The 18,359-nt window shown below is 42.3% G+C and overlaps 2 protein-coding genes and 1 long non-coding RNA gene across 5 annotated transcripts; 1 reads left to right on the top strand and 2 right to left on the bottom strand.

Annotated features, from left to right (window-relative positions):
* The first annotated feature begins 511 nt into the window (after positions 1 to 511).
* On the top strand, positions 512 to 7,490 carry ak7b (adenylate kinase 7b). Its single transcript, XM_037240978.1, has 18 exons — positions 512 to 633; positions 708 to 863; positions 948 to 1,056; positions 1,141 to 1,235; positions 1,538 to 1,648; positions 2,072 to 2,155; positions 2,598 to 2,686; positions 3,062 to 3,152; positions 3,979 to 4,056; positions 4,182 to 4,331; positions 4,571 to 4,699; positions 4,810 to 4,921; positions 5,242 to 5,370; positions 5,486 to 5,551; positions 5,807 to 6,004; positions 6,304 to 6,506; positions 6,746 to 6,904; positions 6,969 to 7,490. The coding sequence occupies exons 1-18, from the start codon at positions 562 to 564 to the stop codon at positions 6,996 to 6,998; spliced, it is 2,061 nt and encodes a 686-aa protein (XP_037096873.1). The 5' UTR covers positions 512 to 561; the 3' UTR covers positions 6,999 to 7,490.
* Positions 3,341 to 6,170, bottom strand: LOC119115987. 3 transcript variants are annotated; one of them, XR_005096217.1, is made up of 4 exons: positions 5,971 to 6,170; positions 5,727 to 5,837; positions 3,809 to 4,338; positions 3,341 to 3,511 (listed from the first exon to the last, which is right to left on the bottom strand). It is a non-coding gene; the product is annotated as an uncharacterized LOC119115987 (long non-coding RNA). The 3 variants fall into 3 exon arrangements; XR_005096218.1 differs by having other exon boundaries at positions 4,212 to 4,338; XR_005096216.1 differs by lacking the exon at positions 3,341 to 3,511 and having other exon boundaries at positions 3,973 to 4,338; positions 5,731 to 5,837.
* A 2,183-nt stretch (positions 7,491 to 9,673) lies between the features above and the next one.
* On the bottom strand, positions 9,674 to 13,502 carry gsc (goosecoid). The gene is made up of 3 exons (XM_037240980.1): positions 11,887 to 13,502; positions 11,049 to 11,308; positions 9,674 to 10,131 (listed from the first exon to the last, which is right to left on the bottom strand). The coding sequence occupies exons 1-3, from the start codon at positions 12,209 to 12,211 to the stop codon at positions 9,985 to 9,987; spliced, it is 732 nt and encodes a 243-aa protein (XP_037096875.1). The 5' UTR covers positions 12,212 to 13,502; the 3' UTR covers positions 9,674 to 9,984.
* Positions 13,503 to 18,359: the final 4,857 nt, after the last annotated feature.

Raw genomic sequence — 18,359 nt, 5'->3', positions numbered from 1 at the left:
TAATAAACAGTGGTCGAACAAGCGCAACACATTCAAACGCGCATACAACATAAAACAGCGCTGACTTAATTGTATCGGTCCGCACAGTAAAATAGTTCCCAAGACTTCTGGGTGGAACAATATAACTATTGACAATTATAAGTCTTTACGAAAATCTATTTGGACCCCAACATCAAAAGACAAAACTAATAGAAATCGAATTGTTTTAAGGTTAGCGGTCAAAGTTTAAAAAAAAAAAAAAAGAGCGTGCGCGTGAGAGTAACTATGTATGTAGATAACAAAGGTGACTGCAGGAAAACTTTGGGTAATTTATACAAACATAGTACAATGTTGGGAATGGCTGAGCCAAGTAACTAGGTCAACATACACGGACGCGCACCATTATGAAGCCATTTTGTTTTAGTGTAGTTGCTGTAGTGTTAGTGACACAAGATGGCGACATTCTGCGCATTTGCGCTTAGGATGGTACTGGGTTGACAGCGAGTGTTTACGTCACCCATGGCAACGGATAATAACACAAACCCGGAAGCTTGCCGTAGGTTCTGGCGGACGGACGGCAAGATGGACATACATACACAGATAAGAGTTTTTATCAACGATATTGACTCATTCACATCTAAATGTATTGCAAAGGTAAAATCTATAGACATGAAGAATTAAAAGGTCCTCGTGAAATGGATATAATAAAAGGTGTTTCTTGTTGACAGTGTCTTTCCAAACATACGATTGAAGGTGATGGCTCGGCTGAGAAAGAGGGTCGGACATTGAAATCATGCGACTCGGTGCCACAAAGTTATGAAGTGGTTGGAACGAGTTCGTTTGTTTCAGAGGAGGTCAGACCATTTGTGTTGGAGGCATACGTTGTGAGTATTAACAAAGGCTCAACATGAAAAATAAAGTCACAAATCAAATAAGTGACTTAAAGATCAACTATCTATTGTGATTAGCAAGTGAGTAGGGAAAATGTTCTACAAAAGCTGATGGAATGTGACGTCATCATCTACAACATTACTGGGCATCCTGAGCAGGTAGACGAAGCCCGCTGGGCAGTTACAGGTAGGCGATATAGTCATAGCAATAATAATAATCATCATCATCATAAACAAGAAGTGTTTTCCATTTTGTCTTGTATATCTGCAGCCCTCCATGATAATAAAAGACATTTTAAACGACCAAAAATGTTTATCCTCATCTCTACAGTAATGACTTGGGCATGCAGTGAGCCAATCAGTTCTGTAAGTATTTTGGAAGGATTTATTGCGTCTGCTGTCCACGCAGATTTGAGGAACCGAGACGTAGAGGTGCTACAGAGAGGTCTATAGTTGCTTCTTCTTTTTTCTCCAGTACATAATATATCCCCCCCCAACATTGTTTTGGATTTTTTCATGGGAGGAAAGCAAAGAAGCCAGAGAATATTCACACAAGCACTGGGAGATGATGCAAATGTCAATGTGTTTGCCCATCCCTGTGTGCTCTATATGTTGCCTTCAGCATTTCACATAGTAACCTCCTTCTTTTTTTTTTAATTCTGTCAAAGGATGAGCTGGAGCTCCCTTTTACTGATGATGATTTTAGAAGAAGAATACCCCATCCAAACTTTAAAAAGCACCTGGAGCTGGAGAAATTGGTTGCCAAAATGGGCAAGATGGTATGTTTCAGAGCGACTCTGCATTGAAGTTCTACGGACACAATTGTAGATAGATAAGATACTATTTTAATCCCCGCCTGGGGGGAAATTCAGGAGCCAGCAGTTAGATACAGAATCACAAGGATAGATAAACAGATAGACAACATAGCTTAATATGAATGAATAACAAATAGACCAATAATAAATAAGTAGATGAACGATGAATGGAGAAACAATAAACAGAGTCAGGGCCCCCTCTTCGAAAGGGTTTCATCTTGGTTCATAGCTTTTGATAGCATTGAGCTAGTAGACTTTTTATATCCATTGGAGGACCTTTGCATACTCACGCATTCATTATTGCTCACAACTTTTCATTTCATTTTTTGTATCTGAGCTGTTTGGTTACATTTGGCACTTCTAGCAAAAATCTGTTACTGCTTCTAGGACAGACCATTGTTTTCCACATATGTTGTGGTGTCAGGACTTCAGTATGGAATGGGAGAGCAGGTCTTCCATCTATTTTTCAAGGTGAGTGCTCACAACATATTCTGCTTATTCTGGCACACAACGTGGTTGCCTTCCTTGCTAAATAAATATACATGTCATCACTTATGTAGCCTTGAGGCTTCTCACGTCCTCTTCCTCCCCCCATATTACGTTACGCGTACGGGATGGCGATGGACACGCGTGGAAAGAGGAACACCACGCGGTGACACTGTTACTGCGCTGCAGCCCTTTATTTGACTTCACACTCTTTTCTTAGCTTGTTACACCCGTCCGTCTCTTATTTACACACACTTAGAGCGCACATTCTCCATTTTCTGGGCATTGTCAGCAGCGGCGCTTCTTCACTGAATTACTCCCTGGTCAAAACGACTTTGGTGCAATTCCATATGAAGCAAGATTCTGAATGACTGTTTGTGATGGCTTCAAACTTTTTAATCCCAACCATTTATTTCTGGATTTATAGATGTCATGGCTGGGACAAGAAAATGAAATAGCAGTCTTTGGAGAGGGCAACAACATTGTTCCCACCATTCACGTCAGTGACCTTGCAAGGTTGGCCACAACAGCAATACTCGATTCAGTGTTTTCTGTAAATAATCATATATATCTATTAATGAATAGAGGTGTCCAATTATTCCCTTCACCATACATTGGATATTTGACTGCTGTAATCAATCACAGTGGGTGGGCTCTTCTGGTTGCCTGAAACAGCTCAATTGTTCATGCTCCATATCAGAGGCAAGCCTTGTAAACTAAACAAGAACGTTTCATTTTCACAAAACACGCAATTTCAAAAAAAGTATCACCTTTTTTTAACCTCAACGTACTTGCTACCATACTGGCGCCATCACCAATACCAAAATCTCAGGTTTGGCACAGCTCTAGTACTATGCTTTTAACTGTCCTTTTCGTTTCTTCTCATGATAGTGTTATTGAAAAAATAATTGAGATCCAGCCGAAGCCTTATTACTTGGTCGCTGTGGACTATTCCAACAACACCATGGAGGACATTGTCAAGGTATGTATGTTACGTATTGTCAATGTCAGGAACAATGCTCATACTGTCAAAATGGCAACCACATATTTTCCAACACATCAACGAACATTGTCGCTCTTGCTATCGCACAGATTGACTGGCTCTGAGTACAACATGCAATGCACTTACTTTGTCACTTCAGGGAATATTACAAGTCATGCCATTTGCTGCGCTGCGCTGTGGTCTCTCTGCGGTGCGGTGCGGTGCGGTGCGGTGCGGCGCGGCACCTTCAACCTGATTTTCCCCACTTCTTTGCCCCAACTTAAAAAAAGGGCCTCGGTCCTTAGAACAACTCAGATCTTCCTCTTTTTCTTTTTGCAGCCTAGTGCCTAGTTGATGACCTTAAACAAAGAAAACATTGCATTATTTTCAGTTATTGAACTAAGTTCAGTAATTGCATACCAGGAAAATATGAAGCACAACTAACTAAGTAAATAAGATTCAAGATTTTTTTTTTTTTGGGTCACAACTTAACTGAAACAGAAGCATATGCCAAACATAAACATCCACTTTGCCTTTGTGAATACTTCAAACTGATTGAGCCGCTCAAAGTTCAGATAAACACAACTCGTAGCTCAAACAAACGACGCTTTCACCGAACTTGAAACAATAGCATGCATGACGAGTCCCTTTCCTACCGGTTGCGTGTGACTAGGAATTGAGGAATCTCGGGGTTGTGTTTTTTTTTTTTCTTTGTCGTCGTGCACATGCTTGGCCGTCGTGCGCACGCTTCACCGTCGTGCACATGCTTCGGAAGGGCACGGATGCTAAATGACATTTCATTTTGTTTTGTTTTGTTTTCCACCAGTCCATTGCCTGTGCGCTCGGATCGGGGAAGATCCAGAGGAAGCCATTTGAAGAGGCCTTCCTAAAACAGGACTTCGGTGTAGGTTGCAGTATGTCGTTCACTTCAAAGGCCAATAGAAAGCTGACCATTTTTAATATAGCGTGCGCATTTCAAGAAATCCAAATTCTCCTTTCACAGTTTCTTCTCTGTCTTATTCTTAAAAGATCATGGATATTGATTTATTGCGCGTCAACCTTTGCATGGAAGGTGTCCATCTCAAGGAACTGTTCACTGTCCACTGGTTGTGTGAGTTTGGTCTTGTGGAGAACATCGAACTGGTGGTGGAAGAGTACCGCCAGAGCAGGGGACTGCTGGTATGTACTGAATAGACAAAGAACAACAGTTGCACGCACATACATACTGTTACTACTGTCAACATCCAACTCCTGCTGCATCCATGTACTACAGCTGTAACACTTGGCAGCTCTGGAGCATATTTTTCAGCCCATTAGGTGCATGCCAAATCTCAACTTCCAGACCATTGTACATTTCATTGTCACACTACTTTTGCCAATGACTTGAAATGTTTCAATCTCTTGTGCACTCCGTCTAGCCCATTCGTATGTGTGTTCTGGGTCCTCCTGCAGTGGGGAAAAGCAGAGTGTCTCAACAAATATGTGACCACTACAAACTCCACCACATCAGGCTGAAGGAGACAATCTCCGAGACTGTCTCACACCTGGTTACAACTCCATTTTGTATTTTATTTTTTTGCCCATTCATGCAGGGAAAAGTGACATATTACCTAGATGGCAATATCACATGTTGAAATGTAGTCCTGTCCTGATCCAGGAATTTATGATTAGGAATACTCCTTCAGACCTAGACAATGGGGAATCAACATCAGCAACAGAAGCCCAGGAGCTGCTGAACATTTTCAAGGAGAACATGGAACAGAACGGAGGTACGACGGGCGGGGGCGTAAACTTGAATGCACCACAATCACCGCACTGAACAAGCCACAAATAAAGATGGAACAAGAAGATGTTTGAAGAGGTAATGGTCTTCCCTGGGAGTCGAATTGGATATTCGACTGCGACTGACTAACCTGATTGGCTAAAGGTAGCCAAGGGAGCTGAACATTTGGTGCATTCCCAAGCGCTTATGCCGAGACTCAAGCTTTGCCTCAAGTGTGTTTGATTCATACTCGTTTATTCCAACTTGGATTTTGAAAATCATATGCTTCAAATTTGATGTTTTGTAACATCGATCGTTGCCATTTAGGTGTTTTAGATGACCAGCTGTTGGTGAAGGTGATGACAGATAAACTCATGTCCAACCCCTGCAAAAACCAGGGCTTTGTACTCGATGGATTTCCAAAGACGTATGAGCAAGCCAAAGGGTTTTTCCACGGTAACTAAATCCAAGATCATAATCACATATACAGTAAGATGCCCATAGCATGCGCGCTCACAATCATACATGCACACAATCCATAAAACATGTGTCTGTGTTTCTTTTTTTTTAGTTGATGAGCATGAATCAGACGAGAGAGCATCTTTGACTTCCTTATACAACAAGAAGATAATGCCAGGTTCGACCGCCAACAAGTAGTTATTCAAGTGGAAAAATAGGGTAACATGTCATTAAAGGGAACGAGCACAATATTGGCACCTATATGATTGGACTGTATTAAAAATAATGTCAGTACTACAATTCTCCCCTGAAAGAAAAGTCGATATTTTGGGACAGAGTGGCGGTGGACTTACTCACGCCCATGTTTTGGATGGACTCTGCTTGATTGACACAGCTGCCTTTTCTTTGCCTTTGCTCTGTGTGTCTCTTGCAGAGTTTGTTTTGTGCCTCGATGCATCAGATTCCTTTTTGAAAGATCGAGTGATTAACCTCTCTGAGAAGTTGGTCCAGGAACACAAATATGAGCAAGAGCATTTCCTGCAAATTTTAGCCAAATACAGAGAGAAAAACATGGAAGAAGATAGTGTTGTCACTTACTTTGAGGAGTTGGACATCAAGCCTTTTTTAATTGGTAACAGCCTTTCTGAAACCCTTGCACAAGGTCTTGGCTTTTTCACTGGTGATCCTCCATATGCATCTCGGTTGTCATCATAAAAATAGATTTTAAGTAGTGTTTATGTACAAAGCATAGCAGAGTAGAGCACAGTAGAGCATAGCGTAGCTTAGCATAGCATGAGCGCTGCTTTCGACACAGTGGACCTCTCACGTGCTGTCCACAAATGCTTCACATCATACCGCACAGACGGGACTTTTTTCCTCCACAAGATTTCCTAGTGATTTCTTTGATCCATTCTTTGTTCATCTTTACAGAAATTACCAGCGTCAATTCACCTGACAACCAATTGCTGTTGCATCAAATCTGCGAAAGAGTGGGCCAACCCAGAAACTACAAGCAGAGAAATCACAAGGTACAGGATGGGGAAACTGAGCTGATAGAGACGCTTGAGAAACTAAGGAGGGAGCAAAAGCAGAGGGACGAAGCCAGACAGAGATCTGCACATTGGCAGCTGTGGGTACGAAGCTTTCTTCTATCATTCAATCTGGAATTCCTCTCGTTTGCTTGAGATGATTTGAACTGGGTGGGGGGGAAAAAAAAAAAAAAAACTCACCAGTTTTTATCAACTGGGCATATACAATTACAAATAGCTCGATCATGGTTTGTAACAGACACAAAGCCCTGGGTATCCATCCGTCCAACCAGTCCCAAACGTGTGTGTGTCTGTGTGTGTGTATGCGTGCGTGCGTTTGAAAGTCTAACACTTTAAAGGAGAAGAGGCAACGGGAAGTGCAGCAATTGGAGGTTCTATCGGTGCCAATGAAGACCTACTTGATAGAGCACGTCATAAGCACTCTGTCTCAAGGCTTGATTGCATGTGGCTCAGCATGGCCAGAGGACCCAATAGACTTCCTGGTAATGATGTGAGATTGAGATTTTGCCTTGAAATTTCCTTGAATTTTATTCTGTGTCGTTTCAGGCAGAGTATCTGATCAAGAATAACCCCTGACACATTTTTGGATCACAGAAGTCCGCATCCTTCGTTGGCTGTAACTGAGAGCGTGCAGGAGTGACTTCATTACCTTCAGATTTTCAGGGCTTTTCTCTTGAAATGATTCCCATCAAATGCAATTTTATATTGATCTGGAATTGGATATCTGCCGACCATTGACGCAAGATTGTTTTGAACTCCTAGTCGCTGCAGATTTTGACTGTACAGTACAGGAGGTTTTGAAGGCGATGCCAATTCACGTCACGTGCTCTGCCAAATAGGGCTTGCCTTTCCTGTGTGTGAAATACAAGAAAATCAATCTTGAAAATCAGCAGATAACTGAAACAATTCAAACTAGTTAGTAGTAGGGTAGTTCAACTAACCTACAGGAGAAAACCACAGTCATCATATAATTAAGGAGATTCAGTAAATAATATGGAGTCCATGACATTGGTGGTGCATTCAGTAAACAATGTGTATTCATCAAATAAACAAATATGCTATCAGTAACAGTGCATTTTAAATGCTACGAGCTCTAAATAGTTTTTTTCCTCTCTTACCGGTGATTGAATGGTCAACGAAGACTGACGGCAGACAGACTTCACCACACGTTGAAAAACGAGGCCATCACTAGAATTGAATCATTTTCCGATATTGTTACGATCAAATGCCGTTATTTTCATCATATTTTATTCAAACGAGTGCGTCAAATGTAGTTCGTTTTGAGCCAATATAATAGCATATTGAAATGGGGAGCCGACTATTCACCATTTTGATTTCTTCACGTGTCCATTCGATGCGCCACAAGTGTGAATTAAGGCAGCCATAGAAATTCAAACACGTCATGGTGAAAATATTGAACAGGCAGCGGCTCCGGACCGCGCCGAGTGCCCTCAATTGCTTGACGAGTTCGCGGGCCGGCGTTCGAGCGGCCTGCGTTCCTCGCGTCTCGGGCGGGCCTGCCCTACCTCTGCAGTCTAATCGTCCAAATTAAGACAGCGATTGATTGTGCTATGCTCGAAATTAGCCTGAAAAAAGAAAACGAAAAGAAAGAAGAGAAAAGGCTTGACATCAAAGTTCTGTTAAATTATTCATTTCATTGACTAGAGAAAATGTGTTCATCCTCCATTTTAAATTGAAGAAATTTAACGAAGGGTTTTACGGTGAAATATTTAGGCGACTCATTTTGAACTGAAAAAAAGGGCTTTACATGTTCTTACGGCAAATGTGCTTCATTTAACGGTATGCTGCTTAAGATGAAAACGTAAATTTACGGCATATTCCGTGATATCACTCGACATTTTGATGATGATGATGATATTGTATCAAGTTTCAGGGGGGAAAAAAATCACGTTTAATAAAATACACTTGTGCATTTTTTTTCTTAAAGAAATACGCATATGAAATGAAAAATCATTACAGTTGCATGATCATGACATTCTTTGTGAAATGTGTTATCATCCTCGAAATAAATGTGACTCAGCTATAACAAAACACATTTCACAAAGAATGTCACATTTATAATAATATAATTATATATATATATATACGTATATATACGTATATATATATATATATATACATATAATGTGACATTCTTTGTGAAAACACACACACACACACACACACACACACACACACACAAAGTCCCCTACACCTAACACTTAAATTTGGAATAGTTGGATACATTTTCAAACGCTAACAATTAAAATATGCTTTGCCCTCGTGTCTCGCCTATTATAGCGATAATCGATTCAAATCGATTTTATATTGTATTTTCTTATTTGCGTGTTAAGTCGAATATAAACTATTTGTACGAATTTCAGTGCATGCGTTACCTAATGTTACAATCGACCCATTTATTTTTTTAAATTTTGTTTTATGAATAATACCAGCGATTTGCTCACGTTTCCTTCAATACTTTTTTCTAAATAGAACCAAATATAATTAATCAGCGCACTTTGCTTTTAGTACAAACTGTGACAATGAATCTATTGTATCTAAATAATGATGAATTATAAGTTGATTTTTTTTTTTAAACGCCACAGGCTAATAGAGGAAAGGTTTAACGTGACGCTTGTTGAATTTACTACGTTTTTTTTACACTTTTCTTTTAGGGTACCCGCGCGGGAGGGAACCCTTGTCACAGCATGATTTTATATTCCAACATCCATACTTTTGCCCCCCGCCCTCCCGCTTGTAGGCGAATTGGCGCATATTCCAACTGAGCGAACAGGCCGCCGCCGGCGCCGCACGGGTACGGACACGTGCAAGCCAGTAACAATTGACACTCACATGCATTCACACCTACGGGGTAGTCTTTAATCGTCCCAACATTCATGATGTTGAAAATGTGCACGGAAGGAAGCACAATGAGGACAGAATCCACGAAGTGCTCTTGCTCCGTGTCAACCAAACGTGATCAATTTAGGCGATCATTCTAATTCTTGCAGAAATCCGTCACTGAACCTAACTGATAAAATGCCGTGTATACATGGAGTGGGAATCACTTTCATCTTTAATCAATATATTGGGGTGAAAATGTTCAGTCTCCGGTTTAACCTGTTTTCAAATGGAAAAGAAATTCCTATAAATATGGCTGGCAAGCAACGTACAGTACATAATTATTAAATCAGCCATGTGGTTTATGTTTTAATGTTCAGTCGTGAGTATATGGATTATTTTTAATTGACTTTTCTTTTTTAAATAAATATTCTATTCCGCATAATCCACATTGTAAAGCTGTTCGCAGCGCATTAACACAACTCCACATTTCCATTCTCGCTACGTTGGCAACTGACAGGTATACGTCATATTACAACATGAATACAAAGGTGTCGCGTGTGGCACGGTGAGTGACATCAACTCAAGTGTCTTGATTCTCTTAACATTCAAATTAAATTAGATATAAATAGACAATGCAACTAGGATATATGTACACCTGTGCAACACAAGTCATTCACCACTGATCCAAGCAAACGTGCACGCGTTTCGATCGTTTAACTCAGTCCGAGTCCACTTCACTTTTGCTCTCCTCAGTTTTCTCCGCGGACGTTTTTTTTGTTTTGTTCCATTTCGGAGTATTCTCCGATTCCTCCGATGACGACCTTTTTTGCCGCCTCCATTTGGCCCGTCTGTTTTTGAACCAAACCTGCGGTAAGAAACCACAAATGTAATCTTTTATATATATATATATATATATATATATATATATATATATATATATATATATATATATATATATATATATATATATATATACACACATCAAAGTCAAAGTCTGCTTTATTGTCAATTTCTTCACATGCCAAGACACACAAAGAAATCGAAATTACGTTCCTACTATCCCACGGTGACAAGACAGTACACAATATACATACAAGTAAACAAAAAAAACAAGAAGGCACAAACAATGAATAAATAAGAGTGATGAATAAATAATGAATAAACAAATAACATAATAGATAGATAGATAGATTGATATATAACCTTATTAGCAGTATAAAATCATTTTCAATTCGTACATTAATATTTTTGCTTTGTATTTATATATATATAAATAAAAAAAAGGACTTAAATTGGCCAAGTAGACACAAGATCCATTGTGAGGTTAGGCAAATCAGCATGGGTCTTAACTGCACAGATTCATTCAGTATGTGTACTTCGACTCGACTTTATCATATTACCAGTGTTATTTTTTACATTCGATAATTCATCCTGCTGTATCTTTCTGATATTCAAGATATTCCCCCCCAAAAATTGTCACTTCAGACTGCTGCTTTAGAACCTAACTACGTCGCAAAACTTAAGCTTGGGCAAAATAAACGTTTTATGCAATCGGCATTGTATGTATTAATTGAATTTGTTGTTTTTATCCATCCATTCATCCATCAATTTTGTGGGTTATTCTTTTCAATAAAAGCACATTTGATAAACGCAAACATTGAAGCGCTATAAGCGTAAATCGTTTCCATTCGCAGATAACTTTGCAAATCACAATGTACGCGCAGTAATAACTGTACTCGTGCAAATAGAAGGGGGGGGGGGGGGGGGAGGGATTGTTCTGACCTCGACCTTCTCCTCCCGTAGGTGAACCTTACGAGCGAGTTGTTCCCGGGTGCCAACGTCGGGGTACTTGGTCTCTTGGAAGAGGCCCTCCAGAGCCTCCAGCTGCTCGTCGGTGAAGATGGTTCGGTGCCGTCGCTTCCTGCGGCAGTGCAGCTGGTTGAGGAGTTGCAGCTCACTCCGCGAAAAGTTGCCCATATTCACGTAGGACATCATATGATGCGGCACGGAGGAGACCAACACCGAACCCGGACTGTCATAGCCTGCGAGATAAACGGACACGCACGCGTCAAAATGGGAAAACACACACGCGCGCGCGCGCACGCACACACACACACGCACACACGTCGCTGTATGCGGAGAGTCTGCTCGATTTATATTTATATTGTATGCTATTTATATTGTATGGTATTTGTATAGTTTATATTGAAGGAGGCAAACAAAACACGCAGTCACTACTATAGAGACGTCACACTCACACACTTAATTTTCACACTAAGCAGTTGTAAGCACTTTTCACAAATCTATTAGGCTGAGTCGGTGACATTTACCATGCATGCGTCAGACCTTCTCAATTCGAAATTTCTGGCAATTTCCGGCAAAAACTCGATAACTCGATGTCTTGTGCTTTAAACGCACGCACACATCGTCAATAAATATCTACATGGTGATTGTAAACAATTCATTTGGACATGTCCGTTGCGTGCGCGAATGAGATTGCGTCCTTGTGCATCCGAGGTACAATATGACGTAGTCAGCAATCCAAACAAAATGGCTTTCAAGTATCATTTGAATCACGAAATTTGCTCGCGTAGAAATATATTTACATATATATATTTACCTGGCGTGATGCAAGGGCATTGCTGTGGGCTGAGGCTGTGCACGGCGGCGGCGGCGGCACCACAACAAGGGAGTCCTCCGGTGCCTTGAACTTGTAGCTGTCCGTAGTAATAGCCGTTATATCCGACTCTGGTTCCGTTCACAGACGGAACTCCGGGGCCTGGGAGGCCACACGCGGCGGTGTACAATCCGTTGTAGTCTGAATAAACAGAGTCGCTCAGCCCCCCAGGCAACACGACCGGACCGCCCCGGTGGAGAAGCAGCGGCTCCTTGCAGCTCGGTCGTCCGGACAGTATACTGTCGATGCTGAACATCCCGGCGGGCATCGCTCCGGCCGAGCAGGGCAGGGGTTGCTGCTGCTGCTACTGAAGGAGAGGGGAACGAAAAGTCAAATAGTAGGCACCAGGCTGGAAAAAAAAAAAAACCAAACCAAACAGAAAAAAACCCAAAAACCAACTAAAAGTGCGCCATTGTGACTCTGGAAGCAACTCTTCTGCTTGCATTCGCGAGGCACCGTGATCGAAAGAAAGCAGACTGTTGTTTTGAATGGGGCCGGTGAGAAGGGCAGCAGAGTTTATATCGTAGTGACGTCACGAATTAGCGCCACAAGCTGTGGAGTGGGAACCGTCTGTGTATTGACAAGTCATTGAATTAATAATTATCCCCGTGCTTTGCATATTTTTGCAAAGCGCAATTGTAAACACGTATTGCGTCATTTCTCCTGGAAGACAATTATACTGGAACGCAATCGAAAATGGAAATCATGTTGCTTTTAGAAAGATTCAGGACCTCTCTACATTCATTGGAATTGACTCCATTTGATATGCGAGTCAATGTTTTTAGAAGAAACTGTGGTTATTCGACGAGATGTCCTCAGCAATATTGTCAAAAATGTTTTTGTCAAAACTCTAATTAGACTCCATGTTTTCGTTTTGATTCCACTATAGCAATTCTGGGGGCGGGGAGATACGTAGTAGTTCCTGGTCATGCTCGGTCAGGTAAACAGTAGCCTTTATGTGTTCATCAAAAATCCATAGATTTCAAAGAATTAGGCGACCCCTCGGCTACAAGATAAAGCAACCTATTTGCTTCTTTTCATGGTCAGCTCTATGAGAAGGTAGGTATCTTCCCGCCCTCCTCCCCCTTCTCTGCAGGGAGCCTATCAGAGCATTTCCTCCTAACAGCAGGCAGCTCATCTACTACGCAGGTCAACAAAGCACAACATTTCTGCTCATTATCGCCTCTATTCAGTTGAAATAAAGACAGCTCCCCAATCAACATAAATGGAGTGTTGCTTGTGTACGTAGGAACGTGGATTCTCACTTCTGTCTTACGCGCTCTTAACACACTACGCGTTGGCAGACAATGTGAGGATTCAAACAGTCCCCGAATTGGGATGTTTGTTGGTCGCCCCACGGAGAAAAAAGTGTCTGGCCGTATGGTGGAAAAAAACTGCTTCGACACAACTCCAAAACCATCGCCTCTATTCAATTGGAGCAAAGACGGATCTTATTTGGCCTATTCAATATATACTGTAGTTTGTGTGCGCGCAGGAACGTGGATTCTCAGTTCTCTATGACGAGGTCTAAACAAACACTACAGGCATGTGGTCAGATCTGGCTGGTTGTACATGTGTGACAATGACAATAAAGATCTATTCTATTCTATTCTAGAACGAAGCAGAGCAGGCAAACAAGCGGGAAGCAAGTAGGCGTATGATCAGGTCAACGGGGATCAGAGCAAGAACGCAACGGAACGGAAAGGAACAGGACGGGACGGGTGGCAGGCCATTGAGCAAAGCGGCCAGGAGTGACGGCTGGCGGTGCAGGGTTTAAGTAGCGGTCTTGGTGAGCAGGTCTGATGAACAATCAATCACTGCCAGGCGTGGCTGAGATGGTCATAGGACGCGAGGGCCTGGAGCAGAGACACAAGAAAGGAGCTGATCGGGGTGCGAAAACAAAAGTGTGAGCGGGGGGGGGTGAAAGGAGCTGGCCATGGTGCTGATGCAAAAACAAACAAAAAACAACAACCCCATTTGCCATAGCAAAATAGCATTTAACTGCCAACAGCAGGAAAAAGTATGTAGAAAGCCGTCAGTATTCAGTCATATCTATATTTGCATGTATTTAAGCAGGCACGCAAATACCTTTAGTCAGCCAACATCAAAGCAATCAATATGCAGCATTAGATAGCACAGAGCTTTAGAAATACATTGAATTGAGGAGGGGGGGCGAACGCAGAAATACATTGAATTGCATTCGTAAGACATTTTGTGGCCAGTTAGTTGATTTTTTGAAATGATTTCTGCAAAATCTCTTTACTGCAATAGAAAGGCGCACGACAGAAAGGGCGCAAAGCTACATTCGATTTTTTTCAGGCTGGGAATACCTGCTCGCTCTCGTCTCTGCGCCCTCCCCCGCCTCGCCACTTCAGCCTTCGCCCCCCCAACACAAAATACACGGTTCCTTTGTGGAACCTACTTAAGATATTTTGGTTGGGTGTTAATGTGCTGTCATGCAGCTGAAATGGCCCAGCTGGTTTCTCTTAGTGTTCATCAATCATTCATTTTACTCGGCATCCATCAGGCAATCCTGGTAATTACTGATTACAGGTCACGGGTTAGGATGGAGGAAACGCACTCGTACATTGCCTGCCTGCCTGCCGTCTGACCATGTGTCGTGCCGTGAATCAGAAACACATTCATACATGACTGGAACGTGCCATGTTTTCACATCAAATTTGCAATCCATTGGAATGAGCCAAACCTGTGGGTGGCTGGACGGATGATAGCGAGCTGGGAACTTTCATGGAACTATCACGCAAAAATGACAGCAGCTTTTACAGAAAATGTGTACTGATTTGACCACTGCACAGTTATTCATGTGATATTGACGATCATTTCAAGTTTTTAGCCAGCGACCAAATTCACGTGAAAATGAGACCATCTTGAACGAGAATCACCACTGTTCATCTGCGTTATACTTAGTACTAAAAGCGACCTAGCTTTCACTCGAAGTCTTTCCATTTTAAAGTGTGTGTGTGTGTGTGTGCGTAACTGCGTATATGTATATATATATATATATATATATAAGCGCTGTGTATGTATTTATGTATGTATGTATGTATGTGTGTGTACAGGGTGCCTTGCGTACCTTGAGAGGTCTGATGGATACCAAGTGTGATGGCACACTACCAAGACCCAGGGCAGCAGAGGAAGTGGAGCATAGATTAGCCCTGAAACAGAACCAGATTGTTGAGCACTGGGAGGTATTACCCGGACGGCTGGCCGGCCGGCCGGCCGGCCAGCCAGCCATGCAGCCAGCACCTGGCCAGGATAGGTCCCACCCTTATGTGAAACTCAATCTAAAAACTTAACTCTGTTAATAGTAGCTGCGTGGGGTTCTCATTTAATCCAATACAGGTGCAAAAAGAGCATAACCAATCCACAACAAGTACAAATATGTCTGCTTCTCTGTGTATTTTCACCATAACCAATAGTATTGCCGCAATACCCGTTAGTCTAGTGACATGAAAAGCACGCATGAAAAAGTCCTTTTTAGTACATGCATATTCTACTCATTTGTGATTTATTGTCAAAACAGACACACACACACACACACACACACACACATCCGATGGATGGGAATGTAGATCCGTGTCAGACCAAGCCAGGGTTAGAGGCACATAGCAGAGTGACATGAGAAAATGAACGTGATGGCTTTAACCCTCACCAATTCAGAGCTCATATGACAACGGTACCATTGTGTATTACGACTTGAACAGAAAAGTCATTCTTAATATCTACTGATGACAGAGAGGAATTAGTTGCAAATCCTTCCATATCAGCCATTCCAAGCACTTTTAATCCTACCTTTAGAAGGCCTGTCAAAAACACTCCAGCATATTCAGTCAACATGCGCTGCACATCCAATGCACCATCCTACTCACGTGGCCTTTGGTCGCCGCACTAAGCAATCGCTAGCAACCATGCACAATCAAGCCACAATGACACAAGTACATTTCACAACTAGGCATGTGGTGGAGCTTGAAATGATCCATGAAATAATATGGAACGCTTGGGCCCAAAAATGTGAAATTAGTCCAAATCTTTGACTTGTATTCGGTCACAACGTGTCGGCGCTCGGGAGAGTCGCGCGTCTCCCTGCTCCCGGCCCGTGACGCACATTGCTATCGTTAACCGTATTGCCAGTTGAAATGTTAAACAGACATTTGTATTTAGTTGATGCTATAAATTCAGCTAGTTGGGGAGGGTACGTGCTATTTCCAATCAGAGTGCAGGCTAAAAGGTAACGAATGGGCTCTGGCTTCCAGTTTGCAACGACAATGAAAAGAAAGTCTGACATTTCCGACATGAAATAGGATTCATTTTCGACAATGAAATTGGAAAGATTACACACAGTTCATTGGCGCGGACTCCTATCAGCAAGGGATTTGGAACGTGAATATGTGTGTCAAGGTGTTTCTGGACAAATTCCAGCTGAACCAAAGTCCGGAATTTACCAGGTCACTCCTTGAGTCATGGGCATTTTTGCAACCAATTTTTGCCTCTGCCTCGCTCTCCTCTTTGCAGTTTCTCATAGGCAGCTTGTCGCAGAGCAGATTGAACCCAGCTGAGAATGTTGGTCTGCATCAGCAGCACACTATCCTAGGGGAATATGCAGGAACCACGAGGCCCGCCTGCCCCCTGAAAAGTGCCATGCACCCAGGCAGACATCCAGGTGGATTGACTTGGGAGATGAATATGGAATGGTTCGAAATGATCAATTCAACCATTGAGCTTGCCACTACGCCAACAACCATTATTTAGTCATGCATCAATGGACGGTAAATGACAGGTGTTCGACTGGTCCTGTTTTTAGAACCATGGGAGTGTGGCTTGGGAATCACAGGTGTGTGTGTGTGTGTGTGTGTGTGTGTGTGTGTGTGTGTGTGTGTGTGTGTGTGTGTGTGTGTGTGTGGAGCAGAGGGATATTATGTTTGGCTGCTCACCCAAAAATGGCGTTTGCACGATTTAACGCTATTTCACCTTACTCCCTCCCTCCCTCCCGTTGAAGCCCCGAGCGAGCGAGCGAGCGAGCGACCACGAGCGAGCAGGCAGGCAGCCTTGCTCTTGTCAGAATAGCTCACACGGGGAGCAGACCTCCACTTGTTTGAGTGCTGTGTAAATACAAGGCGGCTCTGACAGACAACCAAAGTCAAAATGGTTTACACAAGGTCATTGTTGTTAAAAAGCAGAACTTAGTACTCACATGTTATTACCACCGCCTCGCCTGTCACTTGGATAATTGGAAAAACACAGGGGTGTGATGTAATCCTCCCTCCAGTACACAAATATACAAGCGCCACAGTACAAGGACCAGGACAATCAAATACATACAAAAACATGGTCAAGCACTTTCTTCTATTGAGCTCGTACAGTATGGAGCAGATCATAATGCAGCTTTTTTTTTTTACTTAGTGTCGTTGAGGCCGCTTGCACTTGCAGTACATGTAGTCAATATGACACACGGGGATCACTATTCACAATGTGTGCAACTTTGCTTTCAACTGTTTTTGTCTGAATTGCTAATGCAAGCGTTTCCTTTGAAAGATTTTCAAAAATGATGATCAATATTTTGTAGTCTTGGGGACTGAAACCCATCGAAAGTTAAGCTGGAAGAAGCAATGCAAGACTAGGATCACATACCCGAGTGAGTTTCACCGATGCCCGTCTGTAATGGCTGCAGGTCACGGCCGCTGCTTAACTTCAGATGACCCCGGCAGGCAGGCATTATATGTTATTATAAGACTTTGTGCTGCTACAAAAAAGCAACTATCAAGGGGATTTCTTCCAATCTGGAGGCCTGGATTTTGTAAACATAAAGACTGGGGGTGGGGGCAAGCAGGCTTTGCTCATCCACTTGCCGAGATATTGTTTTTGTCACTCGTATTTTTTTCTTCAACACTAATTTAAACCAAGAGTACTTATAAATACATATAAATGAATGCCAGTAGGAGGAGGAAATGTCTTTACAGTATGCTGGGAAGCATTAAAGACTTAGGAAGATATTTCAACTACCTAAGGAGGCAAAATCCACCGCCTTTCCATAACACACAAAATCAAATCAATAAACGAAAGGCACGGTTGGGGTACCGAGATGTCGGGAGAGTGGCACATCACAATTGGAATTGATTTGAAACGCACAATATATTTATTGTTTATAACGCGCTCAGAAATATATTTGGGTGTTTTGACTTTCACCTACCTGTTTTATGGGTTTTGGACAGGTGTGAGCGGCACGTCCGATGTCGCAAGGGGTGCTCAGGGAGTTTGTGTGAAAAATGACAGGGAACATTGCTCCTAACCCATTTGGCATTCCCAAAGTGTTACTTTGAAAGTAGGTCATCTCGGTGAATTATAATTATTGCTGCTGCTGCAACGTCGATCAATCAGAAGACGCCGGATTGATGCGG

This window comes from Syngnathus acus, chromosome 22 (genome assembly GCF_901709675.1).
Source record: "Syngnathus acus chromosome 22, fSynAcu1.2, whole genome shotgun sequence".
Taxonomy (NCBI): Eukaryota; Metazoa; Chordata; class Actinopteri; order Syngnathiformes; family Syngnathidae; genus Syngnathus; species Syngnathus acus.
The sequence above is the reverse complement of the archived record's forward strand: the minus strand, read 5'-3'. Positions and strand labels throughout refer to the sequence as shown.